The sequence below is a fragment of the Camelus ferus genome, chromosome 16 (assembly GCF_009834535.1).
Source record: "Camelus ferus isolate YT-003-E chromosome 16, BCGSAC_Cfer_1.0, whole genome shotgun sequence".
NCBI lineage: Eukaryota > Metazoa > Chordata > Mammalia > Artiodactyla > Camelidae > Camelus > Camelus ferus.
The window spans coordinates 47,503,732-47,521,651 of NC_045711.1; the positions used below are offsets into that span (position 1 = coordinate 47,503,732).

General features: G+C 36.6%; 1 protein-coding gene across 2 annotated transcripts in view; it reads right to left on the minus strand.

Annotated features, from left to right (window-relative positions):
* Positions 1-1,578: 1,578 nt before the first annotated feature.
* NPEPPS (aminopeptidase puromycin sensitive) overlaps positions 1,579-17,920 on the minus strand; it is an 88,522-nt gene continuing 72,180 nt past the window's right edge. For both annotated transcript variants that reach the window (XM_032457862.1, XM_032457863.1), the window contains 9 exons: positions 16,968-17,107; positions 15,393-15,527; positions 13,910-14,129; positions 9,798-9,940; positions 9,284-9,340; positions 6,315-6,422; positions 5,674-5,829; positions 5,348-5,395; positions 1,579-3,101 (listed from right to left, as the gene is read on the minus strand). In XM_032457862.1, the coding sequence (XP_032313753.1) occupies positions 2,949-3,101; positions 5,348-5,395; positions 5,674-5,829; positions 6,315-6,422; positions 9,284-9,340; positions 9,798-9,940; positions 13,910-14,129; positions 15,393-15,527; positions 16,968-17,107 (1,160 nt within the window). In that variant the 3' untranslated portion in view covers positions 1,579-2,948. The remainder of the gene's footprint in view (positions 3,102-5,347; positions 5,396-5,673; positions 5,830-6,314; positions 6,423-9,283; positions 9,341-9,797; positions 9,941-13,909; positions 14,130-15,392; positions 15,528-16,967; positions 17,108-17,920) is intronic.

Consider the following 17,920-nt stretch of genomic DNA (forward strand, 5'->3'; position numbering starts at 1 on the left):
AAAAATACTAATCCTACAAATGTGGCTCCAAGTCCAGGACTCATTTGGATAATAGGGTTGAAATACTCAATTTAAACCTGTAATGGGGGAAGGGTGTATACCTCGGTGGTAGAGCACATGCTTAACATGCACAAGGTCCTGGATTCAATCCCAAGTACCTCCATTAAATTGTTTTTTAAAAGTGCAAAATAAAATATAAAATTCTCTATAAAGGAAGTATCAACACATTCATCTTTCTTTCCAACCTTCTGAATTCCACTAAAAATTTTAACCAAAGGCTTTTAGGGAAAAGGAAACCATTAAATATCTTAAATATCTTCAAAGCTATTGCCTGGGTCTAGTCTGACTGTATGATCTTCTAGTTCTGGAGACATGACAATTAGCTAGCTGGAGGAACAGATTTCTGCAGACTGGCAAGCTTGGGTTGACTACTAGAACTGAGAGTTATTTGCTGTAAAACTACTTTACCTAACTTTTCTGAGCCTGTTTACTCATCTATAAAGTAAGTATATTACCTGTGATAGGCAGCTATTTGGAATACAGTAAGTTAAAACATCTGACACGGAAAAGGCTGAATTAAGACCTTGAGGAACCCAAAGCATCAGAACTATGGTGCTCAAGTCAAAATATTAGTAAAAAAACAGAATACACTCAAACTGGGTAATCTGAGAAAAGTTTTAATGGAAGGACTATTTACAAAGACATGGGCAGAGTTCAGAGAAACCAACAGGGAATAATGAATTATCCAGAGCTAGTAAAGGAATAGTCTTTTCTATCCCTAGATCTGAAGGGGCAAAGAGAAGGAGCTAGAAGCTAGAGAGGGCTGCTTGATAGGAGTTGCAGTCTTTGGTAGAGGGACACAACCTAGTGACACGGCAATTTAGAAGCCAGGGGAAAAATACCCTGACCATCGGTCCCTCAGCCTTTTGATCTTCCGAGGGTGTTACTGATTGGATCAACACAACCTGAAGTCAGAAGGCAAAGGAGCCTGTTGATGCAGTCCATGTGGGACAGCACCTCCTGGGGCACAGAGCAGGATGGAGAGTAGTTCTGAAGGGGAAATGGAAGATATCCAGCACGACCTCTTCCCTGACATAATTCAAACTGCAAAACTGTTATATACAAAACTTACATGTATGCCGCAACTAAAATAACTTCTTTCCAGAATTTGATTGTAAGAGAATCTGTGAGTTCTTTAATTAAAGCAGAATTTCTTTCAGTCTCTTTGGTGCCCCTGCTTTGCTGGTGCCTTAAGCACATGCTTCGAGAGCCTACAGGGCAGCCCTGAGCATGGCACCTGAACAGGCAAGCCTCCGTAAGTGGGAAGCTCACTGGTAGGCTCAAGTGAATTCCTAATGCTGACTCTGAGGAGCTGTAAGAGGCTTTTGAGAATCCAGAACTAATTCAGAAGGAAACTTAGGATTTTTCTAGTTAGGTGCTTAGTCATTAGGTATTCAGGAACTGGATTTTCTTAGACTCAGAAAATCCTATGGTAGTAAAACTCCTTATAATACTACTGAATGGTGGGGAAAGGTTTTAGTTGCTTATCAGAGAGAATAAAAGAAATCAGGACATCAGTTTCACATTGACATTTTTATTAACGCCAACTGTTTTTTAATTATTATTTTTTAAAACAATAGCACAAAAATGTTTCAAGGAAGCAGTCTCACAATCTGATGACCTTCTGAAATACAGTTAAGCCACACCAAATATGAATTCCTGTTAATAACACACAAAAATATTTTTTTTAAAGAAAAGGAAAAAGAAAAAAAAGGAAGGGAATGAGATTTAAGAGTTAAAACTCACTGGATTAGGTAGGTGAAGCTTGTTAGTAGGATACACTGTGGAAGCAGAGTGGCACACACAGGTTTTGAGTCTTTGTTGTTGTTTTTTAACCAGTTACCACTAATATATAGGCCCTGCAGCAGTTACCACTGACTTCTTACATGCCCAGAATGAGCCAGGAGGAGCCAGTGTTGATACTGTAACAAAGAGGTTCAACAGTTGGCCTGTCAGACAACCAAGACCATTTTCAGCAGAGTAACTCCTTCAGAAAGGCCTGGCTGAAAACATTTAATTTCTATTATCTCACCTACATGCATTTCAGGGTTCTTAAAAGTCATCTTAAAAAAGAAAAAAAAATAATGTATATCAGTTTCTCTTATTTAATGTGGCTATAAAAGATGTTTCCTTATTATTTCTTTATCTCTAAGAAGGACACCGGGGTGGGATGTTGGGGATGGAACTAAGGGGAGGAAAAAACCCAGACCAGGATAGGGTGTTTTTTTAAAACTTTTTTTTTTTTTTTTTTTTTTTGCCAAGGGGTCACACAGAAGGGAAGGCAAAGAGGGAAAACTACAATCCTTGGTTCAGATTGAGTTATGCAGGAAAATACATCTTCCTGATCAGTCCCCATGCCAAAAAAAAAAAAAAAAAAAAAAAAACAACCACTTGGGATTATGCACAGACTCTATGTTATACCAGCTATCAGCCTTTTATGTTTAACCATTCCCAGCAACGTACACTGCCCTTGGCTTGTAGGCTGCTTGCAGAACCCACTTCACAAAAATCCTCTTCACCCAGAAGCCTCTAGTTTCCTTTTGGTAGGTTATAAAAACAGAATCTGTCATTAACAGGAGAGTGTTAAATACTTTGAACCACTGACAAGGCTTCAGAAAGTTTCACAGTTTCGTTATGCTCTATTTTATTACTATCATATTTACATTTTTATTTTTTACTTTAATTTTTTTGCTGAATTGCTGATTTTCCTTTTTCAATAGAATTTAATTCTGGAGTGTGAGCAGGGGCCAGTTAACTACATTCATTGTCCAACCCCTACTGGTTTGAAAGAAGACTCCGAATTCTTGGCATATGAATCAGCTGTTCGGTCGCTCCCCGTTTTCCCTGCACGAGGCAGCAGAACTGCAGTGGCGGCGCGCTCTCAGGGTTCATGCTGTGGGGGGTGAGGCCTTTCGCTGAAGTAGGTACTGGTGGATGCTCTCAGCATCACGCTTTAGCCAAGCAGCATTCAGCAGGATATTTTCACAACACTGCTGGATGGTACGCTCAGCTGAAGGAGCTGGGTGACTCTCGAAGAAAGCCTGGTATAAAACAACCCAGAATGTGGCATCATTACTAGCAATAGTAAGAAGTTAGTATCACAGGTCATGAAAAAATCCCCACTGGTCTCTAGAATTCATAAGCTTTACTCATGAAAATTTACCACTGCCCCTCCCAGGCTAAAAGGAAACAAGCAGGCAGCTCTTTGGACTTGCCTACAGGAATTCTCCCCCAAATACTATATGCTTAAAACCTAATCAAGAAAGTAAAAGAGAACTAATATCAAGGACCTACTCTGTTCCAAGGCCCCTATGTTGCTTCATCTCAATGACAATCTTATCACCTCATTTTACAGGTAAGACAGGCTCACAGGGGTTAAAAAACCTGCTGGAAGCCTAGGCTTTGGAATCAATCTGGACTCCATCATGTACAGCCTGTGACTGAGTAAATTAACTGCTCTAAGTCTGTTTTCTCATCTATGAGAAAATATTTACTACAGAAGATTAAAGAGATAACCCATTTAGTAGACAGCATAATACTTTGCACAGAGTAGTAAAGGACTCAACACATTTTGGCTGCTTCAAATAAAGATTAATTTGTAAGGGAAGATAAAACTAAGAAGCTTGGGTTTGGGGGAGGGTACAGCTCAGTGGTAGAGCACATGCTTAGCATGCATGCAGTCCTGGATTCAATTCCCAGTACCTCCATTAAAATAACCCCCCAAAACTAAGAAGCTTAAATTGTAGCCACGCCCTAATAGTTTAATACTCCACAGACACATTTTTCATACAATAAAACTAGTTCAGAGTTTATTATAATTATCACAATGCTTATTGATATTGATTAAAGGTTGAATAAACCATTTTCTAATGAAGTACACCTGATTTCACAGAAAATGCCAACCAACAAAAGGATGGGGTTCTTTCCTTTGAACAAGTCATCAGAGGTATGTAAGAGAGAATGACTAATTCATCAGATTAAGCCTAGACCTTTTAGAAATCAGTAACTTTATTTACATGGAAGACAATGGCTCCTGCTTCAAGGCTCCTTATCACAGTTGGGTTCTTAGGGCCTGAGTAAGATATAAGACTTCTTCTCATTCTGTCTCAACAAATAACACCACTATTTACATTTGAGGAATCTGGGGATTATCCTTGACTTGTCCTTCTTCCTCCCCCAGATATGTTCACAACACAGAGAAGCCACTCAGTAAATATTGGTTGAATTAAAGATTAACAAAATCAAGCCCCTGAATCTCTTTCATTACTCCATCATTTTTGCTTGGAGAGTTAGCTTCCCAGCATCTTCTCTTCCCCATTTTAAATTATGTATTCTCCCACTGCAGCCAGACAGAAAATTTCATAATATACACCAGATCAAGTCACTCCTTTATTTATAAGCCATTCAAGGGCTTCCCATTCTTAGGAAGATTTTTTAACATGTCCTACAAGACCCTCCTTGGTCTGGCCTCTACCTACTTTACCAGCCCTTGCTTGGCCACTGCCCTCCCCTCAAAGTGATTAGATGAATTTCTCCTTCAGTGTACTTACTGCCTTTACAATAAAGTAATTACTGACACAATACAATACACAATGTAAAGTAAATGAAGACAGGATCAGTCTTTCACTGTTTTCTCAAGATGTGAAATCTTAAAATCTTATGTCTATAACAATGGCTCATAAAGTGAACCAAATATTATAGTTCTCAGAATTTCCAAATTCACACTTAAAAAATACTTTGCAGTTAGGTGCAATGAAAGGCACCTTTAAGATTTTCCTCATCAGTGTAGATTTGTCCCTCAAATGCTGAACTTTACCACTGAACTGATCATCAGTCTTTGTAAGTCACCTTGTCTCTCTGTGTATGCAAAAGACCTCTGAAGGTTATTACAAAGGGAAAAAGAACTGATATCAAGGACCTACTATGTTACAGGCCCCCTGTTTTACTTAATCTAAATAACAATCTTCTCACCTTATTTTATGGATGAGGAGACAGGCACATAGGGGTTAAACTTGCTTGAAGTCACATAACTAACTAGGGGCATAGCACAGATTTATACCCATGTCAACTGACTTCAAGTTCCACATTCTTTCAACCACATTTCAGTGCTCTCAGAGATGATTCCAACTCTAAATATATTCTTCAGGCATTAAAGATAAAAGCTAACCTGTCTTTCTCCAAGCAAAAACATTACCCCAACACTCTATGATTACAGCTTGGTTAGTGTTTTTTACAGTTTGGTTAGTTACTAGATTGAAAAGTCAAGAGTAAACAGTACTTTCCTTACCTTAACCTCTCCAGCCATTTTATCAACTGCAAATCCCTCAACTGACAGCTGAAAAAGCAATGGTTTATAAACAGTAAGTACAACTAAAAGGCTAGGAACAAACTTCCATTTACCCTAAAAACAAGTCATTCCATTCTCTCCCAACTTCAGTTTATTTCAGAGGGTGCAGGATGGGTGATGAAGAAGCCCTTTAGTAAAGCTAATAACTACTTAAGGAAACCCTTAAAAAGCAAAGACCATAATAATCTATGAGTCTAGTGAATCATGGATGGCTCTCAATAATATCCATGATAAGCAAGCTACTGACAATAAACATCTTCACCTACCTTTATTAGTCTGGATATTAAGAATCCTCCCTGGTATCGATTATAAAGTTCTTCCCAGTTGTCCTTTATAAATTTCCAAGCAGCCTTCCTTCCATGCTTGCTGCCTCCAGCCACTCCACCAATTACTGATACAGTGTCCTGTGGACGTACCTCTTCCTAAGAAAAAGAAAATTAAAAGTCTGCTGTATCCAGAACATCTTCTGGTGCCAGGAAGGGCAAATGCTGTTGGGTCTTCAAGTAATCCCACTGAAGACACTCATTCATTGCTAGGAATAACTGGCACGAGAAGCTTCCAGCAAAGAGGAGAATGTTTAATCTGAAGATCAGCCAAATTGAGAATGAAGCATTGGGATGGGTACAAACAGGCTGCTCAATAGATACTTGCTCTAGGGTAGAGAAAGGAAAGACAGAAAGCAGGCACACGGATATGTTAGCTTTTCAGTTTATTTACTTTCCCAACTATTCTGATTCTCACCATTAGAGGGAGATATAGTGGTTAGTAACAAAAGCTCATTCCAGTTTTCCAGGAAAGAGGAAGTCTTTAGGGTTAAGGCAGATCAAGAGGATATTGAATGAAGGGACACTTGCTACAGATCAGTGGGTATCAATGCCCTTTAAAAGCAGTTATCATTGTAACTTACTGAAAGTGCAAACGTGAGGACTTTTTGAATCAATTCAGGTGAAAGAGTAGCCCCAAGGACTCTTTCAATTCGGTTTTTCTCTTCCTGCATATCTGCCTGTTTGTGAAGCTATAGTGAAAAAATAAAGATAGAGATAGTTAACTTTCCCTGGAAGTTTTGCATATCATTATATGAGCTTCTCCTCCAACAGGTGAAACTTCTGCTCTACATTCTTATTGGCTAAGATTGCAGGATGTAAAATTAACAAAATATTTTTCAAGATGTTTGGGCACTAGGGGGAGGGTACAGCTCAAGTGGTAGAGTGCATACTTAGCATGCACAAGTTCAATCCATTATAAATAAACAATTATAAATTAATTAAATAAATAAATAAACCTAATTATCTCCTCTCCCCCCTCAAATGATGTTTGGGCACTAACTTTGTCATTGTGCCATTATAGTAAGTCACTAGATGTTAAGTGCATACTACATGACTAGCTTGTCATCAGTTCGGAGCAGTTCAACATCAAGATCTAAGGGTAAACCTGTTATTACCGAATTCTTTACTCACTGATGTCTGACTAATGTTAGATGAACAAGATAATCATTACTAATACCACTGAAGGTCATCAATTCAATTTTTAATAGGGAAAAATATATAAGAAGCATTACTGAAAGTAACATTTTAAGAATGATGACAAACATGCTCTTGATATATAAAGTGAAAAAAGACAATAAAATGATTCTACATTTAAAAAATTTAACATAAAGGGGAAAAAACCTGAAAACACGTCAAAATGTTAACAATAATGGTCTCTGATCAATGGGGTTATGCATCATTACATTTCTTAACTGCAGAAGCAGCACATGATGAATGCAGAATATTAAGAAAATAGAAAAGCATAAAGAAAAAATTATTACTATATGTACATTACCAAATCAGATATACATCATACTATACATGCTGTATTTGTGTCCTTTTATAAATTACAGGTGAGTTTTATTTTCTTTATACTTTTCTAGTCTCTAAGTCTTCCATAGTGAGTATACAAAATTTTTTTCATAATTAGAAACAAAATATTACTTTAAAAAATTAGAACTACAAATGTATATGAGATACTTCTCTAAGACAACTTAATTTATAGACTCTCTTGACCTTTTTTCCCCTCTGAAGATTTAACACTGACCAGTGTCTGGAGACCCCTTCACAGCTCCCAGTTTCCTCTTCCTTTCCTTTGGACTCTTTTGAGCAGCAGTGTAGTAAAATAGATAGGAGGTCAGGCGACCTGGGTTCTAGTCCCAGTTTTGCCTCTAACTAGCTGTGTGATCTTGACTAAGTCCTTAACCTCTCCGGGTCTCAGTTTCCCCATCTGTAAAATGAGCGGGTTGGACAGATGATTTCTAAGGTCCTTTTTCAGCTCTAATACTCAAGGTCTGAACTCTGACTTTCAGGAAGCATTCCCCTACCCCACCCCCAGGAGAACCTGTTACACTAGTCCGCTAGATGGCCCCATAATGCCAGATTTCAAATATACTTTAATTTAAAGTTATTTATTTATCCTTCCTCAGTATTCCTAAATTACCAACTGAAAACAATCCTTCTCATGTCTCAGCAACTGGTTTCTTAAAGAACCCTGATTGTGCCTGCCTTCATTAGAGCTCTTTCTATAGTAAAGGTGAATTATTGTGAGCTCCCTTGTGTTAAATGGATACAAACTCTTATTAAATAAACATATTAGTATAAAATCTTAAAGGTATGCCATGACATGAAGATGTCAAGGTATCTGTCATAAAGAACCCCTATTTTCCCCATATCTTTATGGAATAGACAAAAAACAAAACAAAACAAAACAAAACCAAGTATGCCATTTCATATACAAAAAAAATCACATGATTTCTGGTACACAAGTTCACAGAATATTAAGAATGAGAAAAGACCTTAATGTCATTTAGTTGAAAGGTAAACCCAAAATATAATTTTTATGTTATTAGAAAGGAAACTCTTGTACAAGATAGGTACTTGAAGCAGTATATTTTGTGATGCAGTTTCTTATATAAAGTTTATAATATACTTTTCAAAACATTCTAATCATTTATATAGGATTTGTTTCAAATACTAAAATACTAGAAGTCAGATTTGCAAATCTGATCTACTTGGGATCAGAAAAGTATTCTGATTAAAGGTAGAAGTATTAAAAAAGCACATCCCATTCCTATCCTGTTTGTCTCCCTAAGTGTGGATCTTTTAATGAATGGGCTTCTTAGGTCTGATAGATGATTTGGGTATTTATGCATATTCTGCACGATTTATTTGATGGTAATAAGTAAAATCAGCTCCCTCCATCTCTAATGCAACCAGATTGTCAGATTATTTCTTAGATTTGTAACTGCATGGACAGGGACTGCAGATAGCACTGGTTCCACAGTTATCAGGACTTTCAAACAGATCATTGCCATTATAAGGACATGGAAAGTTTTACCTATATTTTTTCTAAGCCAGAGTTTAATTACATGCCAACCACCCTGGGAAATTACAGAGGCTATAAAGGCAAATGAATTAATTCCCTGTCCATTCATAAGAGGCACTGGCATAGTCCAACCCTTGAGACACCTTATCATCTATCTCTTTTCTAAGCACAGAAACAAAGCTTTTGTTTAAAATGGTTTTAAACCCATGTAAGTTTACATTGAAGGGAGAAATTTTAAGATCTTGACTTTTTAATCAAAATGAACATTTCAGTATTAAAATTTAAGATGCATAAACTTGTGAGAAAAAAAGTGAAAAAATTAGATGACTTTTGGCATTTTTATTGGTAGTACACAAGAACAGATAGATTTCTCCCATAGTTTCCTAATATTTGCATGTCTGCAGTATGCATATCTGCATGTATTTCTTTTGCCAGGACTTTCTTTTTAACTAGTTAAGCTCATACTCTGTGTCAATCCAAGTTCAAAAGCAGAAAATGAGAGCCCTTTCCAAATTGACTCACCTTTAGCATAATGTCCAAGGTAGTGCCATCACCATGCTTCAAAACAGTCAGATAGACCTACAAGGGAATACAGGAACAAAAAAGAAGGCATCTGGATAAATGTATCACATTCTGAATATTCTAATGTTAAGAAAAGACAGAAAGCAATTAAAAAAAGTTGTAAATAGCTGCATGTGGATGTTACATACAAATTGTGGCAAGGATCTAAGAGGCCATGTGAACAACCAGAAAGGCAGGTGACAGGTAGTAAGTAACAGCAGAGCATACCAGTCTCTCAGGAGAATGTGCACAGATAATCAATTCCCTTTCAGCACCACAGTGCAGACTGAGAAACTGTAAACAAGTGAGAAGCTGGCTACAGACCCCCTAAATGGCATATATTAAAATAGAGTCAGACATGATTTGTGGGTCAGTACTGAGGTCATTTTTTTTTTTCTTACTGTTAACTACATTCCACACTACACAGAACGATGCAGTCACCCAGAAATCAAGGTACTTTATTATGAAAACCTACTGGACTCCTCAGATCAGCGGAGAGAATCTGTTTGCCTTCCACGTGGTCTTTAAACCGACGACGGGCTTCTTCTAACGTTGCCTTATGTCCTGCTTTTCCTAGTTTACCCAGAACCAAGCCCCTTAGGAGTGCATCTAGATGACCTGATTAAGAAGAGATACAAAACTACTTTAAAAGCTTATTTTTACAAATATGCCACCTGGATATTTTATAATTGTGTTATACCACGTCCACAATCTTGAACAAGCATAACCACTTGCCTTAGTACTTGAGAGAACACTTGATGTAAATTTATCAAGTCATAAGAATGAAATGAAGTGCTTAAAAGACTAGATGAGCAAATATGCTGACTCTGTCTGTAGTTACAATGCCAACTATCTGGATTTATTAAATGTTCACTCTATCTAGGTAATTACTAAGAATTATGTGTGAAAGGAACTGGCTTAGATCATGCAGTTTTGAGCGAAGATTCAGAGAAAAGTCACATACAGAACTAGTATGCTGGATATATTAATTTGAAATCTTAGATGTTTTTAAACCAAAATATGATGGATTACTCCTAAGATATGCAAATGTTCAATATGCACATGAAACCAGTATCACTGGCTATTAGGGAAATGCAAATCAAAACCACAATAAGATACCGCTTCACACCTTTTAAGATGTCTAGGATAAAAAAGACAGACAATAGTAAGTGTTGACAACCCTCATACATTGCTGGTAGGAATGTAAAATGGCATGGCCACTTTGAAAAACAGTCCAAACAGTCCAGCAACTCCTCAAAAGGTTAAACACAGAGCTCCCATATGACTCATCAACTCTACTCTTAGGTATATACCCAAGAGAAATGAAAGCATATGTCTACACAAAAACTTGTATTAAAAATGCTTATAACAGTATTCATAATAGTAAAAAAGTAGAAACATTCCAAACATACATAAACTGGTGAGTGAACAAAGAAAATGTGGTATATCCATTCAATACAATGGAATATTATTTGAGTGTAAAAAGGAATTAAGTACTGATACATGCTGCAATATGGATAAACCTTGAACACATAAGTGAAAGAAGCCAAATACAAAAGGCCACAAAGGGCATGATTCCATTTATATGTAATGTCAAGACAGTGAGACAGCAGATTCGTGGTTGCCTGGGACTGAGGATGCCAGGGAATAGGGAGCATCTACCAATGGGCATGGAGTTTCTTTTGAGGGTAAAGAAAGTTTTCTGGAATTAGATAATGGTGATAGTTGTGCAATACTGTGAAAAAAAAGATTGAACTATATACTTTAAATGGGTGCATTTTATGGTATATTGATTATATCTTTTAAAAAAGTTAACACGCACAGACTGACGGATTGCAATAGCACAATGGACAAATAAATTGTGGTATCTTCATACAATGAAATACTACTTAGTAATAAAAAGGAGTGAACAACCTAGATGTAGCTTTAGAACATTATACTGAGTGAGAGAAGCCAGATATAAGAACAGAATATATATTATGATTCAATTTATATAAAGTTCTAGAAGAGACTATATTAATCTAGGCTGAAAGAAGTCAGAATAGTGTTTGCCTGTGGTGGGGGCAGGAGATTAGGGAGATGGGTAGAGTGCCAGGAATTGACTGGGAAGGGGCCTAAGGCAACCTCCTGTGGTAACGGAAATGTTGTATGCATTTGTCAAAGGTCACTGAACTGAACATTTAAACTGTGCACTTTGCTATATTTAAATCGTAATAAAAAAACAAGTTTAAGAAAACCACAGGAGGGGAGAGGGCACAGCTCAGTGGTCGAGTGCAGTGCTTAGCGTGCATGACATTCTGGGTTCAATCCCTGGTACCTCCATTAAAATTTTTTTTTAAATTAAAAAAGTTTTTAAAAAAAGAAAGAAAACCACAGGAGATCAACAGATAACACAACTAGACACTAGTGAAGGTTTTTAGAAGAACCAATTTATAATTCTGATACTGATTTGCTGTGTTGATACAGGCAATATTTTTATTGTTTTGCTATGTTTGATTCTTTCATCTGTAAAGCTAGGACATTCTTCGTATTTCATAAAGGTGTTTTTAAGCCCACAAAGTTTCATATATTATCATCATGAAAGAAGAATGCATCCACCAGTTTACCTGCATCTGTGCCATATGCTTCCTGTCTGCTGTGTTCCTACCTAAAGTCAACTCCTCCACTTGTGCAGTGGATCCCAACTCCTCTCAGTTATCCAGCCATCACACCAGCAATTACCTTTCTCTTTCGCATCATGAATTTTTCTATTACTATTGCATCATTTTCATCAGCACAAAAACATGTTATAAAATCTCTCACCTTAAAAAAAAAAAATGCCTCCTTGACCCCACATCTCTCTCCTGACTATCTCCTTTTATCTGATCCTTTTTTCAGCAACTCTTTAAAAAAGTTGCCTAAATATGCTACCTCCTTTTCCTGTCCTCCCATTCCAGAGAATCCACTGTTGTTCTTCACCACTCCATAGAACTTGGCAAATGCAATCATCAGTTCTCCATCATTCTGTCTGACTTAAAGTAGCATTTGTCACAGTTCATCACTTCTCCCCTTCTACTGCTCTTTTAAGGCTTCTAGGACACCCTTCTCCCTCCTGACTCTCTCACTTCACTGGCCATCCTGACTCTCTCACCTCACTGGCCAGTCTCCCTTGCTGATTCTCCTCTTCCACCCAATCTCTAAATGCTGGACTTGCCTTAGGATCCAGTCCTCACACCTCTTTTCTCCACCTACACTCAAGACCTAGGTGATCTCATCCAATCTTATGGCTGTAAATACCATCTATACACTTTATTTATTCAGCCTGCTCCTCTAGGCATGATACTCTCCACTTGGATGTCTAAAAGGAACTCAAATGTAACATGTCCAAAACCAAACTCCTGATTCTCTTTTGCACCCAAACTTCCTTCTATAGCAGTCTTCCCCATTCCTGTATATGATTATTCTTTCAGCTTTTTCAGGCCAAAATTTGATGACTCCCTTTTCTCTCCATCACAGTCAGGCCACCACCAAATATTTTCAATTCTACCTTCAAAACATACCCAGAGTTTACTACCTACAAGTGCTAGTCGCAACCAGCACCTCATGTGTATTACCTCAGGTCTTTTGTGTTTGTTGTTTCCTGTTTGGACCATCTTCCCCCTAGATATCCTCATAGCTCTCTCTTTCAGGTCTCTTTCTTATGCTCAAGTATCACTAGCTGTCCTGTGTTTCCCTGTCCACTTCTCTATGAAATAGTAGCTTACTACTCCTTCTACTCTTTACCTACCTTGCCTAACTTTAATTCTTCTTCATGATACTGGCTGCCACCTAAAATATTATCTACTGAATTGTTTGCTGTATCTTCCATCAGAATGTAAGCCACACAGGGCAATTTTTTGTTCACTGCTGTACCACCAGTTCCTGGAATATAACCTGGTATTTAATGGGTGCATAAATATTTGTTGAATCAATCAAAGAAAGACATAGAGCTCTAGATAATTGTTACTATTGTTCTTATTGCAAAAAGACTCCCAGAACAAGACTGGGCAGGAGGAAATACCACCTTTAGTTATTAGCATACAGTAGAAAATAATTATCTTTAAGGCCCTGAAATCACTATTCTCAATATTTAAATGACAGCAAAAGAATAAATAAATGATTACAGAGATAAAGAGGTGAGAACAACATATGCAGAAAGCAAATACTTCCTTAATTCAGAAAACTGTTCTCTGTGTTTCTCAGTATTTTTTCAACTTATATATAAGGTGCCCAGTATTTATGGTAACAATAAAAAAAAATCCAAAGTTCTCTTTAGCTTTTCTTTACTATCAATGGGCTTTTAAACTCTGTAAAACACTTTTACTTCTACCATTTGCTCTGTGCATAAGTCATATTTAGCAATGAATATACAATAACCACCGTTTTTATGTTGGTGACTCATGTAACTTCTCCAGGAGGCTTAAAAGACCTAAAGCTTAATTTCTAGTTAGCTGAATATACAGTAACCATAGCAGACGCAAAGATGATGCTCTTGTTAGTGTCAACCACAGCTGAGTGAAAAAGGACCAATTTCTGATCAATTCTTTCCCCATTCAGTTCATCCATTACCTTCTCCAGGTTTGGGGTCCCAGCCCAGTCTCTCCCCTATAGGTGAAAAGACATCTTTCACAAACTCCTGGATCTCCTCATAGAAGTCTGTGTGGGACAAGAGAGTTGAGAGAATCCCCAGGTTACAGCTCAGGTCGCTCCATACAGTATAATTGGGCTCATTCACAAAAGCCTCCATGACTTTTAGAACCTCTACAGTGCTAATGATTCCAGCTCGAGCCTGGGATAGGAAAAAACATAAATTAATCTAGTCTTCAAACAAAAACAAAAGACACAAGCATGCATTTTTGGCATTATCTTCTGCTAGTTAGTCATCCCTTTGGTTTAAGGAAGAGACTAGACTACATAAGCTCAGAACACTATAGAATTTTATAAAATAAAAATCGTATCATGACAACATTCCTTATTTACTTTTTCACTATTTGTAAAAGAGCCACTTTAAAAAAACATGCTAAAATTCCACCAGTTTAGAAAGAACAAAAAGAAAACAGTCAAATTCCTATTTCTATTCAGTTTCTGGGGTCTTGGCATTTTCTTTTGAAAATTTTCATATTTTCAGAAAAGCTGAAAAAAATAGTTGGGGTTTTGGTTTTTGACAGAGGCGCTTTCAAAACTGGACCGTACAAACTGTGTCAACTTCAGCCTGTCCTTTACTCATTTCTAAAAGAAGGCAAACTGGAAGGTACTACAAATTCAGTCCTTTCAGAATTAACTAACAGAGTTAGGAAAAAGAACTTCTGTTACAGCAGCCAACTGTCCAAACACACCACTCTCCTGGGTCCAAACACACCACTCTCAGCAATGAGATCAGCAGATGTGAGGTTTTGCGCATCAATGCTAATCTGTGTTTATGCAAAGGAGGAATCCAAAACCAGTTACTGCAGAGGGGAATGAAAATTTAAAGTCCAATTAAAGGAACACTAGGAGGAGTCTGACAATTTTATCACAAAGATATCTAGAAATTATCTAACCTATGTTTTGGAGTCATAAAGATAATACTAGTAATTGCTCCTTTAAATTTTTTCTGGAACAAAGCCAAATATAAATATAACTCTAAAGCTAATGAGCTATTATAATTTGAGTAGTAATGGAAAGTCAAAAAATTCTAGACTTTCCCAGCGAAGTACAACCACTATTTTAGAAAAAATGTAAATCACTCTAAATTATTTTAAAAAACCACATCAGTAGAGAAATTTCTTCAAGGTTCATATCCATTTCTATTGAAAAGAATTTTTGTCTTACAAAGGGTACTTAAGTATAGATGCCAAAAAAAAAGTGTAGGAATAGTGAAGTGGGATTTGTTTCTGGTAAATTATGTAGGTTCAATCTTGTCATGTTAATTAATAGTCATTAGCTCTACTCCCAAAGGCATTTAACCTGCAGGAAAAACTGTATTCTCCTAATTATATTTCAGTCAGACACTCCAGGAAAAACAGAATCCTTTAATCAACAAAATCTATCATACTACTTGAGAGAGGCTCACCAAGGAGAAGAGGTCATTTTGTAATCCAAGTCGATCCACAGGGGGCAGAGAAAGGTCACGAATGCCTGGTAATAAACTTTCCAGCATGGCTGAACTGTATTGGGTCCGATAAAACCCAACCGTTCCCAGGTTTAACTAAAAAGATATCCAATAGGTATTATTAAACAGTTGAATTTATTTTTTTAAATCAATCTTTGTAGGTATGAAAGCTCTAGTTTTAGTATATCTGGATGAAGAATAACAAAGATCATGCATGCTAACAGACAGGGATTAAAATGAAACAATATATACACATAGAAATCAGCTGTCAAAGATGAACACAGAAGCAAAAGAAAATAGAAACTTGACACAGTGGGAGCAAAAGCGAGCGCTAGTAGAAAGAACATGGCAGAGAGGGGAAATAATGTGGGTAAGCTTCTATTTCTAATCTCAGTAGATAGTTTTAAGTTTACAGAAAATATTTACTATATATAAAAACACTTGGACAATAAACCCTTACAGACACTGATCTATTGAGCCCAGAGTCTCAACAGAGTAACAACTGTCAGGTCCTATATTTTAAAATTACATGGACTTAAAAGGCAATTCCATATGCTTTTTGGAGAGAGGTAATCACTATCACTATCTGAGGCTATTTACCAACAGTCAAAAAAATATTTTTGGTAATGTTTATATATGAAATATTTTAATGACAAAATGACAATCTCAGATATAAATATTTTACTATTTTTATATATTTAAAAATAACCTCACATTTCTAATACAATAATTATTTCATTGATTCCCTTTATCTTTTACTATAGGAATAACACCTTTATGTACCCAATTGCAATCATAGTGTACTTTTTCCTTATAAGAAAAATTTCATATTGCTACATATGCTCCAGGTTATAATTTCAAATGGTAATATAATATTCCACTAAGAATATTTTAAAAATATATTCAAAAAATGAAAACAGAGAGAGAAATGGTTTTGCAAGCACAGAAGTCTGAGACAATGTATAATTCCTATTAGGAACCTATAATTGAGAGAAACGTTTGTAGAGATACTTTCATTAAGAAAGGTGGAGTACAGAATAGTGAAAAATAATATTTACCCACTGGTTTTTTTGTGTGTAAAATCGCTTTAAAACACCAGCCAAAAGAATTTCATAATTCAGGGACACAAACTGATTATTTTACGCCTGACCTCATTTGATTATAGTTGTACACACATGATGACATCATTGAAGTTAACATGTCATTTCATAATGACAACAGGGCAGTTTGAAGTTTTAAGACTACAAATGTTTTGGTTAATGTGACTTTACCCATAGACTATTTTTTCCCTCTTTAATCCTATCCCTTTGTAACTGCTTATTGACTACTTCCTTACCTGACATAAAGGCAAATATCTAGACAATACTATTTGAAAATTGGCCCTAAATTTCACACAAAGTTTAGAAATGTTTTTTTCTTTGCAAGTCCTAGCCCTAATTGAAGCAGTAGAATTTAGAGCCAGTCATAAAATGCATAAAGGAAATTAAAAAAATCAATTTAGGTAAAATAAAAATGGCCATGCATTTCTGGACTCACCTTCACCCACTGGTCTGGTTTGACATCTTTCAAAACCACACTCATCTCTGGTTTGTCCATTAGAATTTTCAGTTTGGCATGGTTGGGATCTTCACTAGTAGAGATTGTGATAGGAACCATCCACTGGGGACAGTCTTCTCCTTAAGCAAGAAAACAAATACAAAACTTGAAAAATAACTTCTCATTGGAAGAAATGGAAGGTAAGGTAAAGAGAGAGGAATGGTGTCCTATGCATGGGCTTGAGTCTAACTGCTAAGCCAATAGTTCATTTTTAATGGCACATGAACTCTTCCAGATAACCTGGATAATAATAAGAAAGAGAGAATTTACTAACAAAATCACAATAGCCTATAAAAAAGTTTATTTACTTGTAGAATCGCAATAGAGATACTGATTTCACTGTTAAAAGAAATTCAAAGTAGGTGAAAGCTCTCACATAGCACTTAAAAACAAATTCTGAGCTATAGTCCTTAACAGGTATATACACTGCTGAAACACTGAAGGGTTGATTTAGACAGGATACACCTTGGGAGCTGTTGGATTCCATCATCAAGGAGGCATCTCTAAAAGCCAAAGCTTTTGTAAGGCAAATACACACACTCTCTTAGGTATCAGACAGCCAAAGAGATTTTGCATTAAGATGCCAAACAAAAGTGAGTCATTGCCTAGCACATTAATGGACCTGTCTTAATAATATAGCTTTATGCTACCAGGCTAAACCACAAATGAAAATTTCCCCCTGACACTGAGATATTTCAGGTTTTAATACTGCCTATACTGGTCACAGAGTATTAGAAATACCTGTAAAACCTGTCAGTCCCACAGTGCAGACTGCAGGTATATGTGGAAAATAGCAACTGTGACACCACTTAGATAACAAACCTGTCATCTGACTTGTCAGATATATTTATTAAAAAAGTAATTCTTAATGCTAAGGCAGGCTAAGAGGGGAA